Source organism: Bos indicus, chromosome X, assembly GCF_029378745.1.
Source record: "Bos indicus isolate NIAB-ARS_2022 breed Sahiwal x Tharparkar chromosome X, NIAB-ARS_B.indTharparkar_mat_pri_1.0, whole genome shotgun sequence".
Classification (NCBI taxonomy): domain Eukaryota; kingdom Metazoa; phylum Chordata; class Mammalia; order Artiodactyla; family Bovidae; genus Bos; species Bos indicus.
The window spans coordinates 129,214,018-129,232,626 of record NC_091789.1 but is presented as its reverse complement, the minus strand read 5'-3'; the positions used below and the strand labels follow the sequence as shown (position 1 = coordinate 129,232,626).

The 18,609-nt window shown below is 37.6% G+C and overlaps 1 protein-coding gene across 1 annotated transcript; it reads left to right on the top strand.

Annotated features, from left to right (window-relative positions):
• Nucleotides 1–3,068: 3,068 nt before the first annotated feature.
• EIF2S3 (eukaryotic translation initiation factor 2 subunit gamma) lies at nt 3,069–18,187 on the top strand. The gene is made up of 12 exons (XM_019955988.2): nt 3,069–3,199; nt 3,735–3,798; nt 4,746–4,873; nt 4,964–5,085; nt 7,408–7,502; nt 8,685–8,843; nt 10,113–10,247; nt 11,517–11,611; nt 12,024–12,168; nt 13,618–13,787; nt 14,135–14,307; nt 17,600–18,187. The coding sequence occupies exons 1-12, from the start codon at nt 3,131–3,133 to the stop codon at nt 17,661–17,663; spliced, it is 1,419 nt and encodes a 472-aa protein (XP_019811547.2). The 5' UTR covers nt 3,069–3,130; the 3' UTR covers nt 17,664–18,187.
• The last annotated feature ends 422 nt before the right edge of the window (nt 18,188–18,609 follow it).

The window sequence follows — 18,609 nt, the reverse complement described above, 5'->3', positions numbered from 1 at the left end:
TTGCAATTCGATGGACTACATGTCACCCACTAGGCTCCTCTGTCCGTGGAATTGTCTGTACTAAAATGTCACTGAATTGTATACCTTTTTTTTTTTTTTTTTGGTCACTCCTCACAGCTTGTGGGATCTTAGTTCCCTGACCAGGGACTGAACTTGAGCTCTGGCACTGAAAGCACCAAATCCTAACCACTGAACTGCCAGAGAATTCCCAAGGTTGGAGCCAATATTAATACTATTATTATTAATAGCATTATTTTCAGCGACATTTCTACTTCCAATAAAAGTTTCTGATAGTGAAGCATATTATATATTATTACCAACAAGTTTTATATTTTTATTGAAAAATAATTCACATGCCATAAGTTTCATCCTTTTAAGAAGTACAATTCACTGTTTAGTATATTTGTAATTGTGTAACCATCACCACTAATTCCACATCTTTATTACCTCAGTGGGTTTTCTGAATTGGCTGGTACAGTGTAACTATTTAGAATATAATATAAAAATTCTAAATTTAGGAACCTATAAATTTATAAGTTATATTTTGTTGGAGACATTTGGTTCCTAGTATAAATTTAGGAAACAAATGCCTCCGCCCAAATACAATATATGGTACAGTATCTACCATCAACCAATGAATACATTTATTGAAATGTAACTTCCTATTTTAGGTAAACTCTTGTATCCAAAACTTGTGTGATAGAAAAAAAAAATGACAACCTAGAGGGGTGGGATGGGGTGGGAGGTGCGAGGGAGGTTCAAAAAGGAAGGGAACATGTATACCTTTGATTCACGTTGATGTATGACAGAAGCCAACAATATTGTAAAGCAATTATCCTTCAATTAAAAATAAATTTAAAAAGAAAAATATATGGATTTTATTGAAGTATAGTTGATTTACAATGTATTAATTTCTGCTGTACAGCAGTGATTCAGTTTTATATATATGTATATAGGTAGGTCGGAGAAGGCAATGGCACCCCACTCCAGCACTCCTGCCTGGAAAATCCCGTGGACGGAGGAGCCTGGTAGGCTGCAGTCCATGGGGTCGCTAGGAGTCGGACACGACTGAGCGACTTCACTTTACCTTTTCACTTTCATGCATTGAAGAAGGAAATGGCAACCCACTCCAGTGTTCTTGCCTGGAGAATCCCAGGGATGGGGGAGCCTGGTGGGCTGCCGTCTATGGGGTCACACAGAATCGGACATGACTGAAGCGACTTAGCAGCAGCAGCAGCATATAGGTAGGTAGGTTTAATCGCTCAGTTGTGTCCGACTCTTGTGATCCCATGGACTGTAGCCTGCCAGGTTCCTCTGTTCATGGATTCTCCAGGCAAGAATACTGGAGTGGGTTGCCATTTCCTTCTCCAAGGGATCTTCCCCACCCAGGGATCGAACCCGGGTCTCCTGCATTGCAAGCGGACTCTACAACTGAGCCACTTTTTTCGTATTTTTTTTCATCATGGTTTACCATAGGATATTGAACATAGTTTCCTGTGCTACACAGGACCTTGTTGTTCATCCACTCTCTATATAATAGTGCACATTTAATCCCAAACTCCCAAACCATCCCTCCCCCACACCCTGTTCCCTTTTGACAACCAGAAGTCTGTTCTTTATGTCTGTGATTCTGTTTCATAGCTAAGTTCATTTGAGTCTTATTTTAGATTCCATATATAAGTGGTATCATGAGGTATTTGTCTTTCTCTGATAGAACACATATATTCATTGTAATCTTGCTTACATAGTCAATGACCACAGATAACCTAAATACATACTCATTTCTCCTTACACTATTTTTCTGGCTAGAAATGAAGACCTGTACATGATAGAAAATTTACAAAGTGTAGAAATGCTTAAACAGAAATGAACCTTATTGAAAAAGGGGTTAAGAAAGTCTCAAAAATCTTTAAATTTTAAAATACCGATTTATTGGTAATAGGTCCAGTGAAAAAATGGGCTTTCTCAGATCTTTTTTTTCACACAGAATAGTTTATTGTTATTATATGCACATTTTACTGAAAATCAGGAAGTCACACAAAAAAGCAATAGCTTTTAACAGAAAAAATTTCAAGTACATTAAGAGATTTTAAGTAGCTTTTAGTACATTCACTACACTTTGCTTTTCACTGTTTTTTTTTTTAAACAAATCCCCAAAGAATAATTTTACTTTTGATTTTAGAGTGACTTTTAATTATATTTTCTTATATTTAAGGTTTCCAAAAAATATGTGTGTACAGACTGTTATGTTCTTGGGATTAAAAAAAAATCGATTCCAAATTTCCGCTGAATACGGTCTGTATTCGCAAAATGACATTTGAAAACCTTCAGTTTTCATTAGCTGCAGGAAAAGAACAATGAATATTTAGAAAGGAGAAAGAGTAAAGAAAATAGAGATTCGGATCGACTAAAAAACCAAAACACCTTTGGGCGCTCTCACGACACCTAGCTTCTATCCTGTGCTAACTCCATTAGCATGGAGTCCAACACCATGGACCACCTCCCAGGCTCTAGAAACCTCTCGCTGAGAACAAGTTAGAGACTTTGCTTTTGCCATTTCTGGGTCGCAAAACATCCGCTTGAGGGCGCCCTCCTCACCGCCCGCCAGCTCGGTACGCGGCCACCTCGCGGCCAAGAACTCCGTCACAGGCGAGACGGACCCGGGGCTGATCTCGTCTTATTAAATTATGGAAATCGGTAAAGAAGGACACTCCAACAGTCTATCCTCACACCCCAGATAAGAATCCCAGGTTCCGGGAAACTTTCGGCCATCCCTAAGGGAACCGGAAGTGAGTTCACCCTAGTCAGCGCGCGCCTCGGTGGCATCGCCCGCCTCGTTAGGGGCCTTTATTGGGGCTGCCCGCACCGTTGCCTGCACAAATATCCAACAGATCTGCCGCGAGTAGATCCCGAAACTTGGCCTTGTGTTTTTCAGTCAGCCTGCCGGCAGGCACTATACAAATTAATTAAGAGACAAGTCCAAACAGTGAGGCTTCCGCTGCTGCGGCCATCCTCCTCTCCCAGGCCTGGGCCCTAGCCAGCCCTCCCGTCACCGCTGCTCCGCCCTGCACTAGGGGTCCTGCGCGCGGTCAGGCAGGGACGCGGCCGACTTCCTTCCTCTCCGGGCAAGATGGCGGGGGGCGAGGCTGGTGTGACTTTAGGGCAGCCGCACCTTTCTCGGCAAGATCTCGCCACTTTGGTAAGGCATGGCTCTGGAAGTATGCGCTATGCGCTCAGGAGTGGGGATGACCGGGCCTCCCGCAAGGCTGTGAAACGAGGCGGTGCCGGGCGGTCAGGAGCATGAGTTAGGAGGGAGACCTGCCCGGCGCCCAAAGCCGCGCTCGCGCTGCCCCACGCGCTTCTGTCAGTCAGGGAGCTGGGCATGGGGCTGTGCGGTCGTGGGGCCCCGAACCTCCCGAATGATTTGGCTAGAAACTTAGTGTTAAGTGTCATTAAGGCTCTTCATTTTGGAAGTTTTGAGAAAGGAGTATCTACACATTCCTTAGTGCTAATGCTCTCAAGGTTGGGGGACCCAAAGCCTCTACATCTCCCATAATCAGTGTGTAAGGATGAAGGACTTTTAGTGCTTTCCAGAATGCAAGATTGTACAGGAAAAGCGCTTTAAAAGTAGAAGAGGGCTATTCAAATGGTAGCGAGCTGTAGGTAACAATGTAAAGTCAAAATTCTGATTCATCTTATGTACAGTGATTTAACATAGAAATGTTTGATTGCAGGATGTTTCCAAGTTGACGCCACTTTCACATGAAGTTATCAGCAGACAAGCCACAATTAATATAGGTGAGATAAGAATAACTTGGAGATTTGATTGATTTCCAGCAAATAATTTTAATCTTTGCCTTTGTGTAAGTACCTGAATTACATGAAGATGCAGATATTCGAGAAATAGACGTTGAGCTCTCGGGAGCAATGCATCTGCTAGATTTTTGGTGGGAGGCCCCTGTTGCCTATGTCTAGCTTATAGACTAGGTGAGAAGAAAAGGTAGAGACTTAAAGAAAACTTTTAATAGCATAAGGTGATATGTAGTCATCTAGTAAAGAAGAGGGGAAATGTGATTGTACTTGCCACACAAGGATGTTGCAAGAGCAGAGTTTGTGAAAGTTTGTTTGATATGTGCATAAGCTATAATTAGGGTGGTTTTTTTTTCCCCCTTAATTGGCACCTGGAACTTTGGAGGAGAAGTTATGTTGACTGAGTGTAAATTTGGGGTATTTGAGAGTCTGTACAAAAACAGTAAAACCTCCTTAAAAGTAAGGCTCTACCTTGAGATTCTTAAAAAAGTTGTAAGATATGTACTAGCCTTAATAGCATTACTATAATCATACCTGAGTTTTTTTCGTGTTTCCATGGATTCCTTTTTTGTGTGTCAGGGCTCTTCATACTTACTTCGCTCTGAAAATGCTGAAAAGTTCCTTGATATACAAAGTTTCATGCATTTTTTTACAAGTGTTTATTTTAAATGAAGGCACTGTTTTCTGTGATTAAAGATAGATAGCTTTTATTATGCTCAGTATGGTTTAAAACAAGGTTGTCACATGGAAAGTTCTCTTCAGTCCTGTATCATCATGAGTTTTTGTAATCAGGGATATGTAGGAGGAAAAATCAGTCACTCTTGGTTTTACAGTGATATTGACAGTGAGTTATGGCTTTGGGTTTTCTACTCTAAAATTGAAAAAATATGTGGTGTAACTGAATGCACTTGAATTAATTTTTTTGTACTTTGTAGGTACAATTGGTCACGTAGCTCATGGGAAATCTACAGTTGTAAAAGCTATTTCTGGAGTCCACACTGTCCGTTTCAAAAATGAACTGGAAAGAAATATTACAATCAAACTTGGCTATGCTAATGCTAAGGTGAGCTGTGTACAGTGAAATGAAAAACTCAACTTTAATTGTTGAGTGTGCAGATAACAAATCCAAGTCTTGTCTCGTTGAAACTTTTAGATTTATAAACTTGATGACCCAAGTTGTCCTCGGCCAGAATGTTATAGATCCTGTGGAAGTAGCACACCTGATGAGTTTCCTACAGACATTCCAGGGACCAAAGGGAACTTCAAATTAGTCAGGTGACCTTTTTTGACTTAACATTTCATATTTTGTTGTTGTGTGGTTTGTACTTTTTGAGATACTTAATTGAGATGTTAAACAATGAACCTAATTGTTGAATGGCTTTATTTTTCCATTATTTTGTTTTTCTGGTCCATAATGACAGTAATTTGAAAAGTCAAGTATTTAAAACTACCTTAAGACACATATGTGTAAGTGCTCCAAAGGAAAAGTATCACATAAGCAAAATGAGACAGAAACACAGCTCATTGGATTTAAGGGATTCTTTTTGCCAGGTTTCCTAAATTTCTCTTAAACAGTGTTGGTTTTGTGTCTTAGATAAAGGAACAAAGCCATTCTTAATCCCCTCTCTTAAATACAAGGACTTGTAACCCATTTATTTTCTGAATATGATTATATATTCTTTATCAGAGGATACTGATATCCACCTGGTGATGTTTATGGTGATTGGGGATGTCCACAAGGAAGTTGTAGATCGAGGCAGAGCTGGGACTAGGAAGAGGTGAATGAAACTCAGAGTTTGAGGCGAGGGAGAATGCTTTAAGAAAAAAATCAGGCCTGGTAATCAAGATGAAGATAAGGGCTTCCCAGGTTGCTCAGCAGTAAAGAATCCACTTGCAATGCAGGAGATGCAGGTTCTGTCCCTGGGTGGGAAGAATCTTGGAGAAGAAAATGGCAACCCTGTCCAGTAATCTTGCTTGGGAAATTCCATGAACAGAGCAGCCTATCGGGCTATGGTCCATGATGTCACAAGAGGGAACATGAGTTAGCAAATAAACAACAACAATCAAAGTAAACAGTGTTATTTATTTACTTTTAAATTAAAAATTTTGGGGGGCGTGCCATATGCCTTGTGATCCGGGATCGAGCCTGGGCCCCCTGCAGTGAAAGCTTGGAGTCCTAACCACTGGAATTTAGGAATTTAGGGAATTCCTAAAGTAAAATAAAGAGAGGCTCAAATTACTGTTTTTTTCTTTTCATTATCACTGGATTTTTTGTTTGTTTTGCTTTTGGCATGACATCGTTGCTGATCCTGTTTTCAGTAAGTTTTTCGTATTTTATTCATCTTGGATTTTCTTGTATAAATTTTTTTTTTTAAGTACTTAAATATTCTTTGTTTTGATTACTGGCTTTTTGGGTATACCCTTAAATTTTGCATGCGTGTTTAGTGCCTCACTTGCCTCACCCTACTTGTGGCCCTTATCAGCAAACTTGTCCTGGAGAGGGCCCAATAATAAGTATTTTCAGCTTTGCAGGTCACAGATTCTCTTTTGAATTACTTATTTCTGCTCTTGTGTTAGGAAAGCAGTCGTGATGTGCATGAGTGGTTATGACAATGGGGCAGTTTGGTGCCCCTATTTTAGATTATGAGTGTGAGTATACAGCTATTAAAAATAATGGTTCCGAATGAGTAGCATAGTTTTGTTAAGATAGTGCTGCCATCTCTACTTCTGATTGGCATTTCCAGCTTTTCAAGATGCTGGAGAAGTTTTTGGCAAATTTTTTCAGATAGCACTACCCATTCTGTTAACAGTTTTAGCTTTCAAATCAATGACATTCCCAGGTATTTACTTTATACCATATTTTCTTTGATTGGATTTGGGAGTTTGTGTTTCTTCAGTTATTTCTATACATAACTAATTTCATTTGCTTTGTAATGATCTGCAGTGATTTTACTCTTAGCCAATAGGTAATTTTTGTTCTTTCATATTTTATATTTTTCCCTCCAGTTTTATTGAGATATAATCAGCATACAGCACTGTAATAAGCTTTAAGGTATACAGCATAATAATTTGACATACATTTTGAAATGATTTTCACAGTAAGTTTAGTGACCATCCATCATCTCATATAGATATAAACTTAAATAGAAAAAAATATCTTTCCTTGTGATGAAGACTCAGGATTTATTGTTAACAACTTTCATGTATGACATATAGTGGTGGTAACTATATTTATTGTATTGTATGTTATGCCCCTGGTACTTCTTTATCTTAAAAAAGTTTGTGACTGCTTTCATCTGATTCCTTCTTCCCCCAACCCCACTGTTGGTAACCATAGATCTGTTAATTACAAATCTGATCTGTTTCAGTGAAATTCTTGTTTCTTTCTGAAGTATAATTGAGCCAGTAGGTGATCTTATTTCTAAAGTCTAGAAACACCAAGTCCTGAAACTGCTTGACTTTACAGAAATAATTATTTGCATATTTTTATGCAGTATTGACATTCTATACTTCAAGGGGTTTAATTTTAGGGAATCTAACTCAAATGTTGATGTATTGATTGATCTTAGGATTGATGGTTATTTTTTACTTTGTTAGGCATGTTTCCTTTGTTGACTGTCCTGGCCATGATATTCTGATGGCTACTATGCTGAACGGTGCCGCAGTGATGGATGCCGCTCTTCTGTTGATAGGTAAATACATCAGAATTGGTTCCAACAAATCACTGTGGAGCAAATCCAAGATGGAATACTTAAAGGAAAACTAAGGCCTTTAAGGACTACATCCAGTATCTAAAGGTGACAGGAATGAGAACTAACATGTCAACCAGTATGACATCCTTGTCTTCCAGCTATCAAAAGTCTGGGTCCATGAAATGATTTATTATTTTAGTTTTAAATTTTTTTGTGTGAGCATCTTTGAACTGTTTACTACAACATTGGTATATAATGGTTTTATTAGATCCAAATTTCATTTATAATAAGTGCTGAAGTCTAGTAGATGAACTGCGATTTTCAAGTCTGGGGTTGTGCCACCTTATGTGAGCTTATTTTGTTGCTATGGGATATAATTTTTTAAAGTAGGCTGAGTGGATAGAGTATAAGACACCTAAACATCACAACTTAGGGAGGATGGTCGTTGGAGTATCCAGCAAAACATACCTACTTCTTGATAACACCAATGGTTATTTTTAGTGTTCTTTCCTCTATTTGTTAGGGAGTAGCCTCTGATAGTAGTTGAAATTCATGGACTGTGTTAAGTGTCTTCCCTAAATTACTCCCCGTCTCTCAAGAGCTTGTCCAGGTCAGAGCATCTCTAAAACTGGATACAGCCAGGGGGCTATACCTTATGCTTGAGCAAAAGCCAAGGGCAGACCCTGAAATGCCAAACTTGTGGATTCTTAGGTTACTGGCTTAAGACCAGGAAAGAGAATCTGATAATCAGGAGACTCCAGTGAATGCAGGCACAAGGGGTGGAGCAGGGGCAAAAGTTGAATGCTTGGCAACAATCCAGGACTTCTGCTTTGAATAGGGTTAGGGCATTCAAGCATTTCATTTTTTAGATGTCAGCTAGGTGTTTTGTTTTTTTTTTTTAATAGTATAATACACATAGCATAAAAGTTAGCAGTATAGCTATTTAAAGTATACAATTTGGTGATATGAAGTACATTTACAGTGTTTTATAAGAATCAGTGCTATTGAGTTCCAGAACATTTTTGTCTCCCTAGAAGGAAACCCTGTGCCCATTAAGAAGTCACTCTAATCCCCCTTTCCTCCACTCCCTGGCAACTACTAATCTGCCTCTTATGGATTTTCCTATTCTGATAGATAGTTCTAGCTAATTCTTATGCATCTTTTTTATTCTTTATCATCTAGCTGGTAATGAGTCTTGTCCTCAGCCTCAGACATCTGAACACTTGGCTGCTATAGAAATCATGAAACTGAAGCATATTTTGATTCTACAAAATAAAATTGATTTGGTAAAAGAAAGCCAGGCTAAAGAACAGTATGAACAGATCCTTGCATTTGTTCAAGGTAAGAAGCCATAATACCTAATAAAAATCTTCCTCAGTGATGGTAAAATAAACAAAAGCTTTAAAAAAAAAAAACAAAACTTTGGTCTTGGGAATTCCCTGGCAGTCCACTGGTTAGGACTCTGCTTTCACTCCGAGGGCACTGATTCAATCCCTCAATTGGGAAACAGATCTCACAAGCTCTGTGGCATGGGCAAAAAATATTTTTTAAAATCCATAAAAAAACTTCAGTCTTACACTATCCTTACTGAGTAGCTACTTTTAGAATTGGAACTGATAGTGATTTATCTTTAGTGTTCCTTTCCTTCAATGGCATGGTGTTTTTCATTTCAGGGAAGACATCTTATTGTTGACATTAGATTCTCTCTTAGCCTTGTTTTTCTTGTGAGAAAGGTTGACTTCTTCTGCGTCCAGTTTTCTCATAACAAAAAAGGTCTCATTTTGATCAAAGCCTCATTGTGGCTACATTTCTTTCATGAACCTGTTAGACATTTAATTAATAAGGAGCAGATATTATGTATGCCATTTAGTCTTTGATTAGCAAGAGACTGTAATTTTGTTTTGACATTTATTGGGAGGTCAGTTGCATGTTATTAGAAAGGAGGTCCAACCAGTCTATCCTAAAGGAGACCAGTCCTGGGTGTTCATTGGAAGGACTGATGTTGAAGCTGAAGCTCCAGTACTTTGGCCACCTGATGCAAAGAGCTGACTCATTTGAAAAGACCCTGATGCTGGGAAAGACGGAGGGCAGGAGGAGAAGGGGACAACAGGATGAGATGGTTGGATGGCATCACCGACTCAATGGACATGTGTTTGAGTGGACTCTGGGAGTTGATAATGGACAGGGAGGCCTGGTGTGCTGCGGTTCATGGGGTCGCAAAGAGTTGGACACGACTGAGCAACTGAACTGAACTAAAGAAACCTTTCAACTAGTAAAATGGTCTTTCCCAGGAGTGTTAAGTATTTTAATCCTTTAAACAGTTTTATTATTTTGGTATATTAAATATCTATTAGTAAAATTTGAGTGTTTCCCCCTTGAATGCAATAGTGTTCATTTTCAGGAGTAAAAACAAACATAGAATACTGACACTTTTCTGAAAAGAATTACCATTTTCTGCCTGTTGCTGTGGGTATATGTGGGTATATTTAGACATCATTTTAATAATGATGCCTATTTTAATAAATGATGCCTATTTAGGCATCATTTTATATAAAGAACAAGTTCTATAAAACTGAAGAATTTTGATCTTTTGAAAATTTTGTCTTATAGGTACAGTAGCAGAAGGCGCTCCTATTATCCCAATTTCTGCTCAGCTAAAATACAATATTGAAGTTGTCTGTGAGTACATAGTAAAGAAAATTCCAGTACCCCCAAGAGACTTTACTTCAGAACCCAGACTTATTGGTAAGTAATAGGATTTTTATTTGAACTTTCCCACATTGCTGATTCCTCTTTAAGGGAATCACCAATGATTTCTGCAGAGGTGATAATAAATTACAGTCTCCATAAAAAACTTTTTTTTGAAGTCAGTTAATTCTGAGATTGTATTAGCAGAGTTAGATTGCATTACTGGATGAGAGTCCTGAATACAGACATAACTTTTAGCCTTTTTGTGCTTGGTGTATGTTATGTTACATGATCAAGATGGAACAATAAAGTATGCCTTATGGAATTATGTTTTAGTTAGAAACAGGATATTAGGACTTCCAGACAAATGATTTCATTGTACCATTAATGAAGATATTCATCTCTCTCATTTTTTTAAGTTTGTGGTATCAATATTAGTATAATTTGATAATTTAAACTCGTGGTTTCTACACAGATGGTGGAACCTTTTCACAGCAGACATTTGAACCCTCTGAAGCTTCACTAGGTGCCCCCCAGCCCTTTCTGTGTGTTGTGGGCAGGGTTCTCTTGGATTATTGTAATGAGTACCCCTTGTTAATGGTTCCTGCTCTCAGGACTAAAGTGCAGGTCACATAGTCCTAGGGTTGTTTTGAAGTTTTGAAACTAAATCTTGGTTGCAGAAGTCATATAAAGTATATGACCAGAAAGGTCCACGATGCCTGCCTCACCCCTTAGCCCTGAAGTTACAGTTAACAATTGGTGTGTACTGTTTGTGCACCTTTATAAACATAATGCTTTTCTTGTTTCAGTTTTTGTATGTGAAAGTGGGATCATGCTATGCATAACTAGTCTTTTCTTTTTTTCTGAACAACAGATGAAGGTTATCCTTCTACATTATTACATATACTCTAACATTCTTTTTTTTTTTTTCAACTTTTAATTTTATATTGGGGTATAGCTAATCAACAATGTTGTAATAGTTTCAGGTGGACAGCAGAGGGACTCAGCCATACATACACATGTATCCATTCTCTCTCAAACTATTCTCCCGTCTAATAGTCTTTTTTTTAACAGCTGCATGATACTCCATACTATGGGTGTACCATAATATACCTCCTATCAATGTACTTTTAAGTTATTTCTACTTTTTCCAGCATAATTAAAATTGCAGTATACTTAGCTGCAATAATATTAGACTTTGTGACAGAGTCTCCTTGTATAAATTTTATGTGTCTACTATTTAAGAAAAGTTAACTTACAAAAAAATAAATTTTTCTGAAGTTAAAGTGAATAGAATTGGCTTTAATTTGTTTTGTTTTCTTTTAGTTATTAGATCCTTTGATGTCAACAAACCTGGCTGTGAAGTTGATGACCTTAAGGGGGGTGTAGCTGGTGGTAGTATTCTAAAAGGAGTATTAAAGGTAAACTGGATTTTGATTGTTGTGTTTTTGCTTTATTTTTTCTCTTGTCCTAAGTAGGAGAATAGTATAGACACTCCAAATTGAAAAATAATTTTTTTCTTCGTGGTGTCTAGTACTTGATGTAGATTTATTTGTTTACTAGTATATCTTTTGAGTGTGTTTGACCTCAAACTTCATAGGCTTCTATGAATATGAAGCACATTTAAATTGGCGATAGGCCTATATGATAGGTTTGTTCAAAACATTTGGATGGTTCTGAATTTGAAGATCTCGTCCACATCTTTTTTTTTTAATAGTGATCTTTGAAATAAGGATGACTTTTCAGTTTTGTGGTCTTCCTGTTAGAACTTTTCATATGTAATGAAAATGGTGTTGTCCCACAAATTCTAATTATTAATTTATATTTTTACAGGTGGGCCAGGAGATAGAAGTCAGACCTGGTATTGTTTCCAAAGACAGTGAAGGAAAACTCATGTGTAAACCTATCTTTTCCAAAATTGTATCGCTTTTCGCAGAGCATAATGATCTTCAGTATGCTGCCCCAGGAGGTCTTATTGGTAAGGCTTTTCCTCTCATCCCTATGGGGTTTTTTGTTTGCCACTTTATTTCTTTACTTTTTGAAGGATAATTACTTTACAGAATTTTGCTCTTTTCTGTCAAACATCAACAAGAATCGGCATTTGATGTTTAATGATCGAGCAGGGTAGGGGAATGTATATGTGGTTAAGCTGTTGATTTTAGGTCATATGATGATTTCGTATGTTTGTGAAAATTATTTTTAAGCAAGAATTTTGGTTTAATTTTTAAAGTAGCTCCTTTTTAGCAGTACCAAAGTAAATTTTATGGCCTAAAATCTAAAAATACCTAACCGCAGGTTTTTTTTAAACATGGTTTTGGGGTAGTGTGGTTTTTTTGTTGTTTTTGTATGATTTTCAAATGGAGAGTTACCCACAAATGTCAATTAAATCATGGTAGATCATAGTTAAACACTGAGGTGGGAATTAAAGATGATAACTTCCATTATCTTGCTGTTACTGAAATAATATATGGGTTTCCTGGTCTCGTACAGTAACGTATTACCTGATACCCAGAAAAAGGCAAGATACAGTGAGAATTCGTCAGAGGTGTTAGTAACTTTTGGATTAAAGAAAATGTTTGGTGTGAAGGAGTTCGTCTTTTTGTTCTCTGATGTTTGGCTATTTAATTCATTTTTCTGTTTTGTAATTAGGAGTTTGTTGTGTATAATTTTATCCTTTTTATTTGTTTTGTAAATAAGGAAACTCTTGGGACTTTTAAAATTTAACTTATGGAACTTTTCAAACATAAAAGTACAGAGAATAGTGTAACATGTGGTCATGTAGCCACCATGCAACTTCAAAGATTATCAATACTTTACAGTTGTTTTTTAGTGGGGACGTGCTACATGGCTTGCAGGATCTTGGTTCTCCAACCAGGGATCGAACCTAGGTCTACAGCAGTGAGAGTGCCAGTTCCTAACCACTGAACCGCCAGGGAATTCCCAATACTTGACCATTCTTGCCTCATCTTTATATCTTCTCTCCTCCATGAAAGACATGCAGCTAAGATATTTTGAAATCAATCCCAGGAATCACGTAAAATCTTTAAGCTGTCTTTTTGATCATTCTTTCGGGGAAAAATGGCGGGTAAACATCCTGTAAACTACTCATGAATTTTGTATTGTTTCAGCCTTCATTAAGGATATTCAGATTCATTTTTTATTTAGGCTGTTATCTCTGTTTGTCCTTTGCTTACAATTTAAATCAAGAGACTCGTCCTCAAATACCCAACTAACCTGTGAGTTTACAATTCTCTTCCTTCAGATAACTATTGTCACACCTATGTAGCCAATAAATTAGTATGAAAATATAAGTTGTATATTAAAATGTGTAGGTAGGTATGTGCTGTACTAGTTTGAATAAGTTTTTTGGGTAAACAGCTTTATAGGAAATAAAATGTTGGACCATATATATCTTATTTTGGATCAGGAGTTGGAACAAAAATTGACCCCACTTTGTGCCGGGCTGACAGAATGGTGGGGCAAGTACTTGGTGCGGTTGGAGCTTTACCTGAGATCTTCACAGAATTGGAAATTTCCTATTTCCTGCTTAGAAGGCTTCTAGGTGTTCGCACTGAAGGAGACAAGAAAGCAGCGAAAGTAAGTACTTGGAGTGCCAGTGACGTTAAGACCAGTTTTGAGGTTCATACTTTTTAGTTAAGATAGGATTAAGAAAAGAGAGAAGGTAAATAAATTTGACTTCCCGAAAACCAAGAACTTGCATATGGCAGTCTAAAGTAAAACAACGGGAAACAGTATGTCCTGTATAACAATGACATAATTCCTGTTATCTGTATGTTCTTCTTAAAAGTCTTAACTGAAATCAGGTTGGCAGAGATGAAAAATAGCTGATGTCTTTTGTTGGTAAGGTGGTAGAAAAATAAGCAGTTATTTGGAAAGCATCTTCTTGATTTGGGGGTTTATTTTTCACCACTTGATTTCCTTAGGTACAAAAGCTGTCTAAGAATGAAGTGCTTATGGTGAATATAGGATCCCTGTCGACAGGAGGAAGAGTTAGTGCAGTCAAGGCTGATTTGGGTAAAATCGTCTTGACTAATCCTGTGTGCACAGAAGTAGGAGAAAAGATTGCACTTAGCCGAAGAGTTGAGAAACACTGGCGGTAAGTTTATTAGCCTTTGTCAGTGTCTAATAAAAAAACACAGTTTACTTAACACACTCACAAACACACTTTACCTTGAAGGCAACGGTTATTGTACCATGGCTTTAATTCTCAACTGCTTATTCGGATGATTTTGAAATCTGTATTTCTAGGCCTGATTTGTGATAGATACAACCTATGCAAAAACCAATGAATTTAGGTTTAATACCCTTTTCTGAACCTTTTTTTGAGAAATAGGTTGCCTCTTTATCTCTTAATACTTTGGTGTATATTTCTTAAAAACAATATTATCTTATATAACCACTTCAAGAAGCTTAAGGACTTCCCTGGTGGCTTAGACGGTAAAGCGTCTGCCTGCAGTGCGGGAGACCCAGGTTCAATCCCTGGGTCGGGAAGATCCTCTGGAGGAGGAAACGACAATCCACTACAGTACTATTGCCTGGAAAATCCCATGGACAGAGGAGCTTGGTAGGCTACAGTCCATGGGGTTGCAAAGAGTCGGACACAACTGAGCGACTTCACTTTAACTTTCAAGACGCTTAACATTGTTAAAATACTAAAGTCTACAGTCAGTTTTATCACTTGTTCTGATAATGTCCTCTGTCTCCTTCCTGTCTAGGGTCATGCACTGCATTTAGTGTTCATGGCTCTTTGATCTCTTAATTTGGAATTTCCTCAGCCTTTCCTTGTCTTACTTGTCAGTGGCAATTTTGAAGAATACAAGCGAGTTACTTTCTAGATTGTTCCTCCTTTTGGGTTTATTTGATGTTTCCTAAGATTAGGTTCAGGTTATGTATTCTTGGTTAGAATATTTTCAGGTAGGTGGTGATGTCTCCTCGGGGAGTCATAACTAGAGACACATGATATCTGATTGCTCCTTGTTGAGGTTAATTTTGATCATACAGGCAAGGCATTGGCCAGTTTCTCCACCCTATAGTTACTCTACGCTTGTGAATTAGTATTCTTTGGGGGGAAAACCTATGTAAATAGTCTGTTCCTTATCACACCCTCCCCTCCCCTCCCCTCCGGGGGAGGGATTTAGCTTAGCATCCACTGATGATTTTTGTCTGAATTGAGCTTGATTATAGTGATTACAAAATGGTGATTACCCATCCCCCCAAACTCTAACTCTGCCACTCATCATTTGTCATTTGACATTCTTTCTTCCCCATTATTTACTTACCTAGTTATAATATGCATTCATGGAGTCCTATTTTATTCAGCAGGCCCTTACTGATTCATTACTGTCCTTACTTATATTGATGTCTAGAATTTGTCCAGGAGACAAACTGGCTCCTATATCCTGTTGATATTTCCCCATTTTTTTTAACCTATTATTTTATTAAGGGATCCATCTCTATGACTGTCACAAAACCCATGCTAAATTAACAGTAATGTATTCTGGAGATAACTACACCCCACTGTGGACTTTTGGGGAATAGCCACTGTATTCGCTCTACTTCAACTGAAACCCAGACTCAGGAGGCATCGATCCTTGCCCTCCTATTTCTGGAGGATGCAAAAGCCAACTATATAAGAGAGCTTTTCAGAGAAAATGACTTTTGTCTTCCCAGAAGGTAAACCCTCTACTTTGCTTTCTGAAGCAAATCACAACCCCATGGACAATTTGAAAGCTGCGCAAGCTTCAGTATGTCTCTGTTGGGTTTGTTTTTTAATAGTTCCTTACTTTCTGGCACAGGTTGTTCTGAAGTCACCTTGTGTCTCTCTCCTGCTCCAGTTTAGAATTGGCCGTTTCTCCAGGGAGCCCTGATTCCTCTTAGTGGGAAATGGTGTTAGAAATGAAGATTTGGGTGCTAGGGGTGCTCACTTCTCCAAAGGTGCTGTTTCTTTAGGGCCCTTTGAGTGGATAGAACTTGGAGACAGACACATATTGTTGACTCCTCTCTCTCCTCTTTTCCTGGTTAGTTACTAAATCTACCCTTTCCTTTCTATTCTGTGTGACCTCTTTGTAGCCCATACCATCATCATTTCACACTTAAAAGTTAGTGCAAAAGATTGCTAATATGCCTCTTCTACTGTTATTTAAGCATTCAGTCAAAATTAGTCTTCCTAAAACATTTTTTCATGCAGTATTCAGTAATTTCTAGTAACTTCCCACTACTTTCTGATTCAGGACCTTCCTGGAAGTCTACTTGAACGCATTTTAAATTCCTCCTGCTTAGTATCATATAAACCTTCTACATTAGACTGTTTTGTGTCCTGATTGTCCACATAATTACTTAAATCACCTTTGGTTTGCTTTTGTTTCTTCTTATCTACCTCCCTTATTAAGGCTTCCCTGGCACAATGCCTCAGGATGATCTAATCATGTACTGTTCAGAAGATCTGAATTATTACTTTGTAATTGAGACAGAGTTAAACTTTTAGTAAATCATCCTGCTTTGTGATGATTTATGCCTGCTTGATTTGACTCTCATGTGATTATACTCTTTGCTGTTATAGACACACTGATTTCCAGTGTATTTTATTTATTTATCTTTTTTTTTCCTTTTTTTTTCCCAGTGTATTTTTAAAGGAATGATCTTTTTGTGTGTCTACTAATATTATAAGAGGATTCTGTCCAAATGAAATTTTAGATGTTGCTTAAAAATAAGCAAGTATGTTAAAATTATTAAAAGAAATGAGAACGTCTGAATGATCCTTATATTCTTTAGATTTGTTGTTTTTAACCCATGCTTAGGTAAGTTCTGTTCTGGAACCTACAATTTAGGTAGCAATCTGTCCTGGCCATTGACTAGAGCAGACATTGAAACAGAGGTGGAGCAGAAATCCCTCTGCTATTGAGAGTAATCTGTTTATAGATTATCTACTCCTCTAGGTCATCTCTTAATTTCCTTTACCAGCTAAAGTCTTGATAAAGCCATTGTGACCTGTTGAAGTGCTGCAAACGATTAAAAAAAAAATTTTTTTTTTTCAAAGAGGAAAAAAGAATTAAAAAAAATCAGACTGAAGTGGTTTGTATGTCAGCGTGGTTCCTTGGGTGGACGGACTGGAATGTTCTTCATTAGTGGTTCTGAAGGGGCAGGTGTATTTGCAAAGTTGAGCATGTTTATAGTAGCAACTTTCTGTTTGCTTTTCCTGTCAGTCCTTCTGGCCAGAGCCCATCTCTGGGTCTATAAAGATAGTGTGAGCTTTCTTTCTGGAGGGGCAGGTTTTGGAAACATTCCATTTGAGCAGATAGGCAAGTAAAACTAGTTGTGTCATGTGATTATGTGCTAATGATAATGAAGCTGATATAAAATTCATGATTTCTTTTATTTTCATTTTGCAGTTTAATTGGTTGGGGTCAAATAAGAAGAGGAGTGACAATCAAGCCGACAGTAGATGATGACTGAAGAATTAAATAACAGATCTGAATGAAGTTGGAATTTCTCTTAACAATCTAGGGGTATATTTTCAGAACAGTAGTGGGAAAATAATTTCACAGCTCATTACCTTAGTAGTAGCTGTAAGATTATTCTCATTTTTTGGTGATGAAAATTTAACCTCTAGTACTGAAATAGAGCCTACAATAAATATAGAAATTAGCATCATGTTGGATTGAATCTACATTTTACCAGAAATTAATCATTCCCAAATAATGTCTAATTTATACATCAGTGCAGATTTGAAAGGAAACTGTTTGCTACAACCAGACTTTGCTGTAGTAGACATACCACTGAATCTGTTTGAAATAAAGTCTTTGTTCTTATTTTTCATGATTCATCTTTGAGTAGCTCCAGGTTTGAAGGATTGTTGTAGCAGTAAAAACGTGCAAATTCTCAAAGACCAACTTCCCTTTCCCCATATTTTATGTTGCTTTATTTTTTAAAATTTTGAGTGAAAGTAGATTCAAATAAAATTATCCTTTCAGGCATGAGGACTTGTTTCCATGGACATGGCCTTTCTCTCCTTTCCCTGTCTGGACTAGAGTATAGGAAACTAGAGCCCAAAGTTTTCAGCTACTCCACCTGGTGCCCTACGATTGTCTCTGCATTGCTTTACGCCTGAAACCCTACAGCCTTCCCCCATTGGAAAGTATTGTAAACACCAGATGATTTTAGTTAAGTAGCAAAGATCTTTCCAGGCTTTATTTTACATTTTATCTTAATAGCCTAATTGATAAGATTATGATGTATATCCTAATATTAGTAATCTTTGGTAGTTTGAGGAGGTAGCAAAGGGTGAGCCCTTTGGGTTTTAACTTACTCTCCCTTTTTCTATACTTTTCCTGTGCTGTGCATTTTAATTTTTGCTTATTTTATCTTTCATAAAATTTTGTTGAAGCAGTGGTTCTTAACG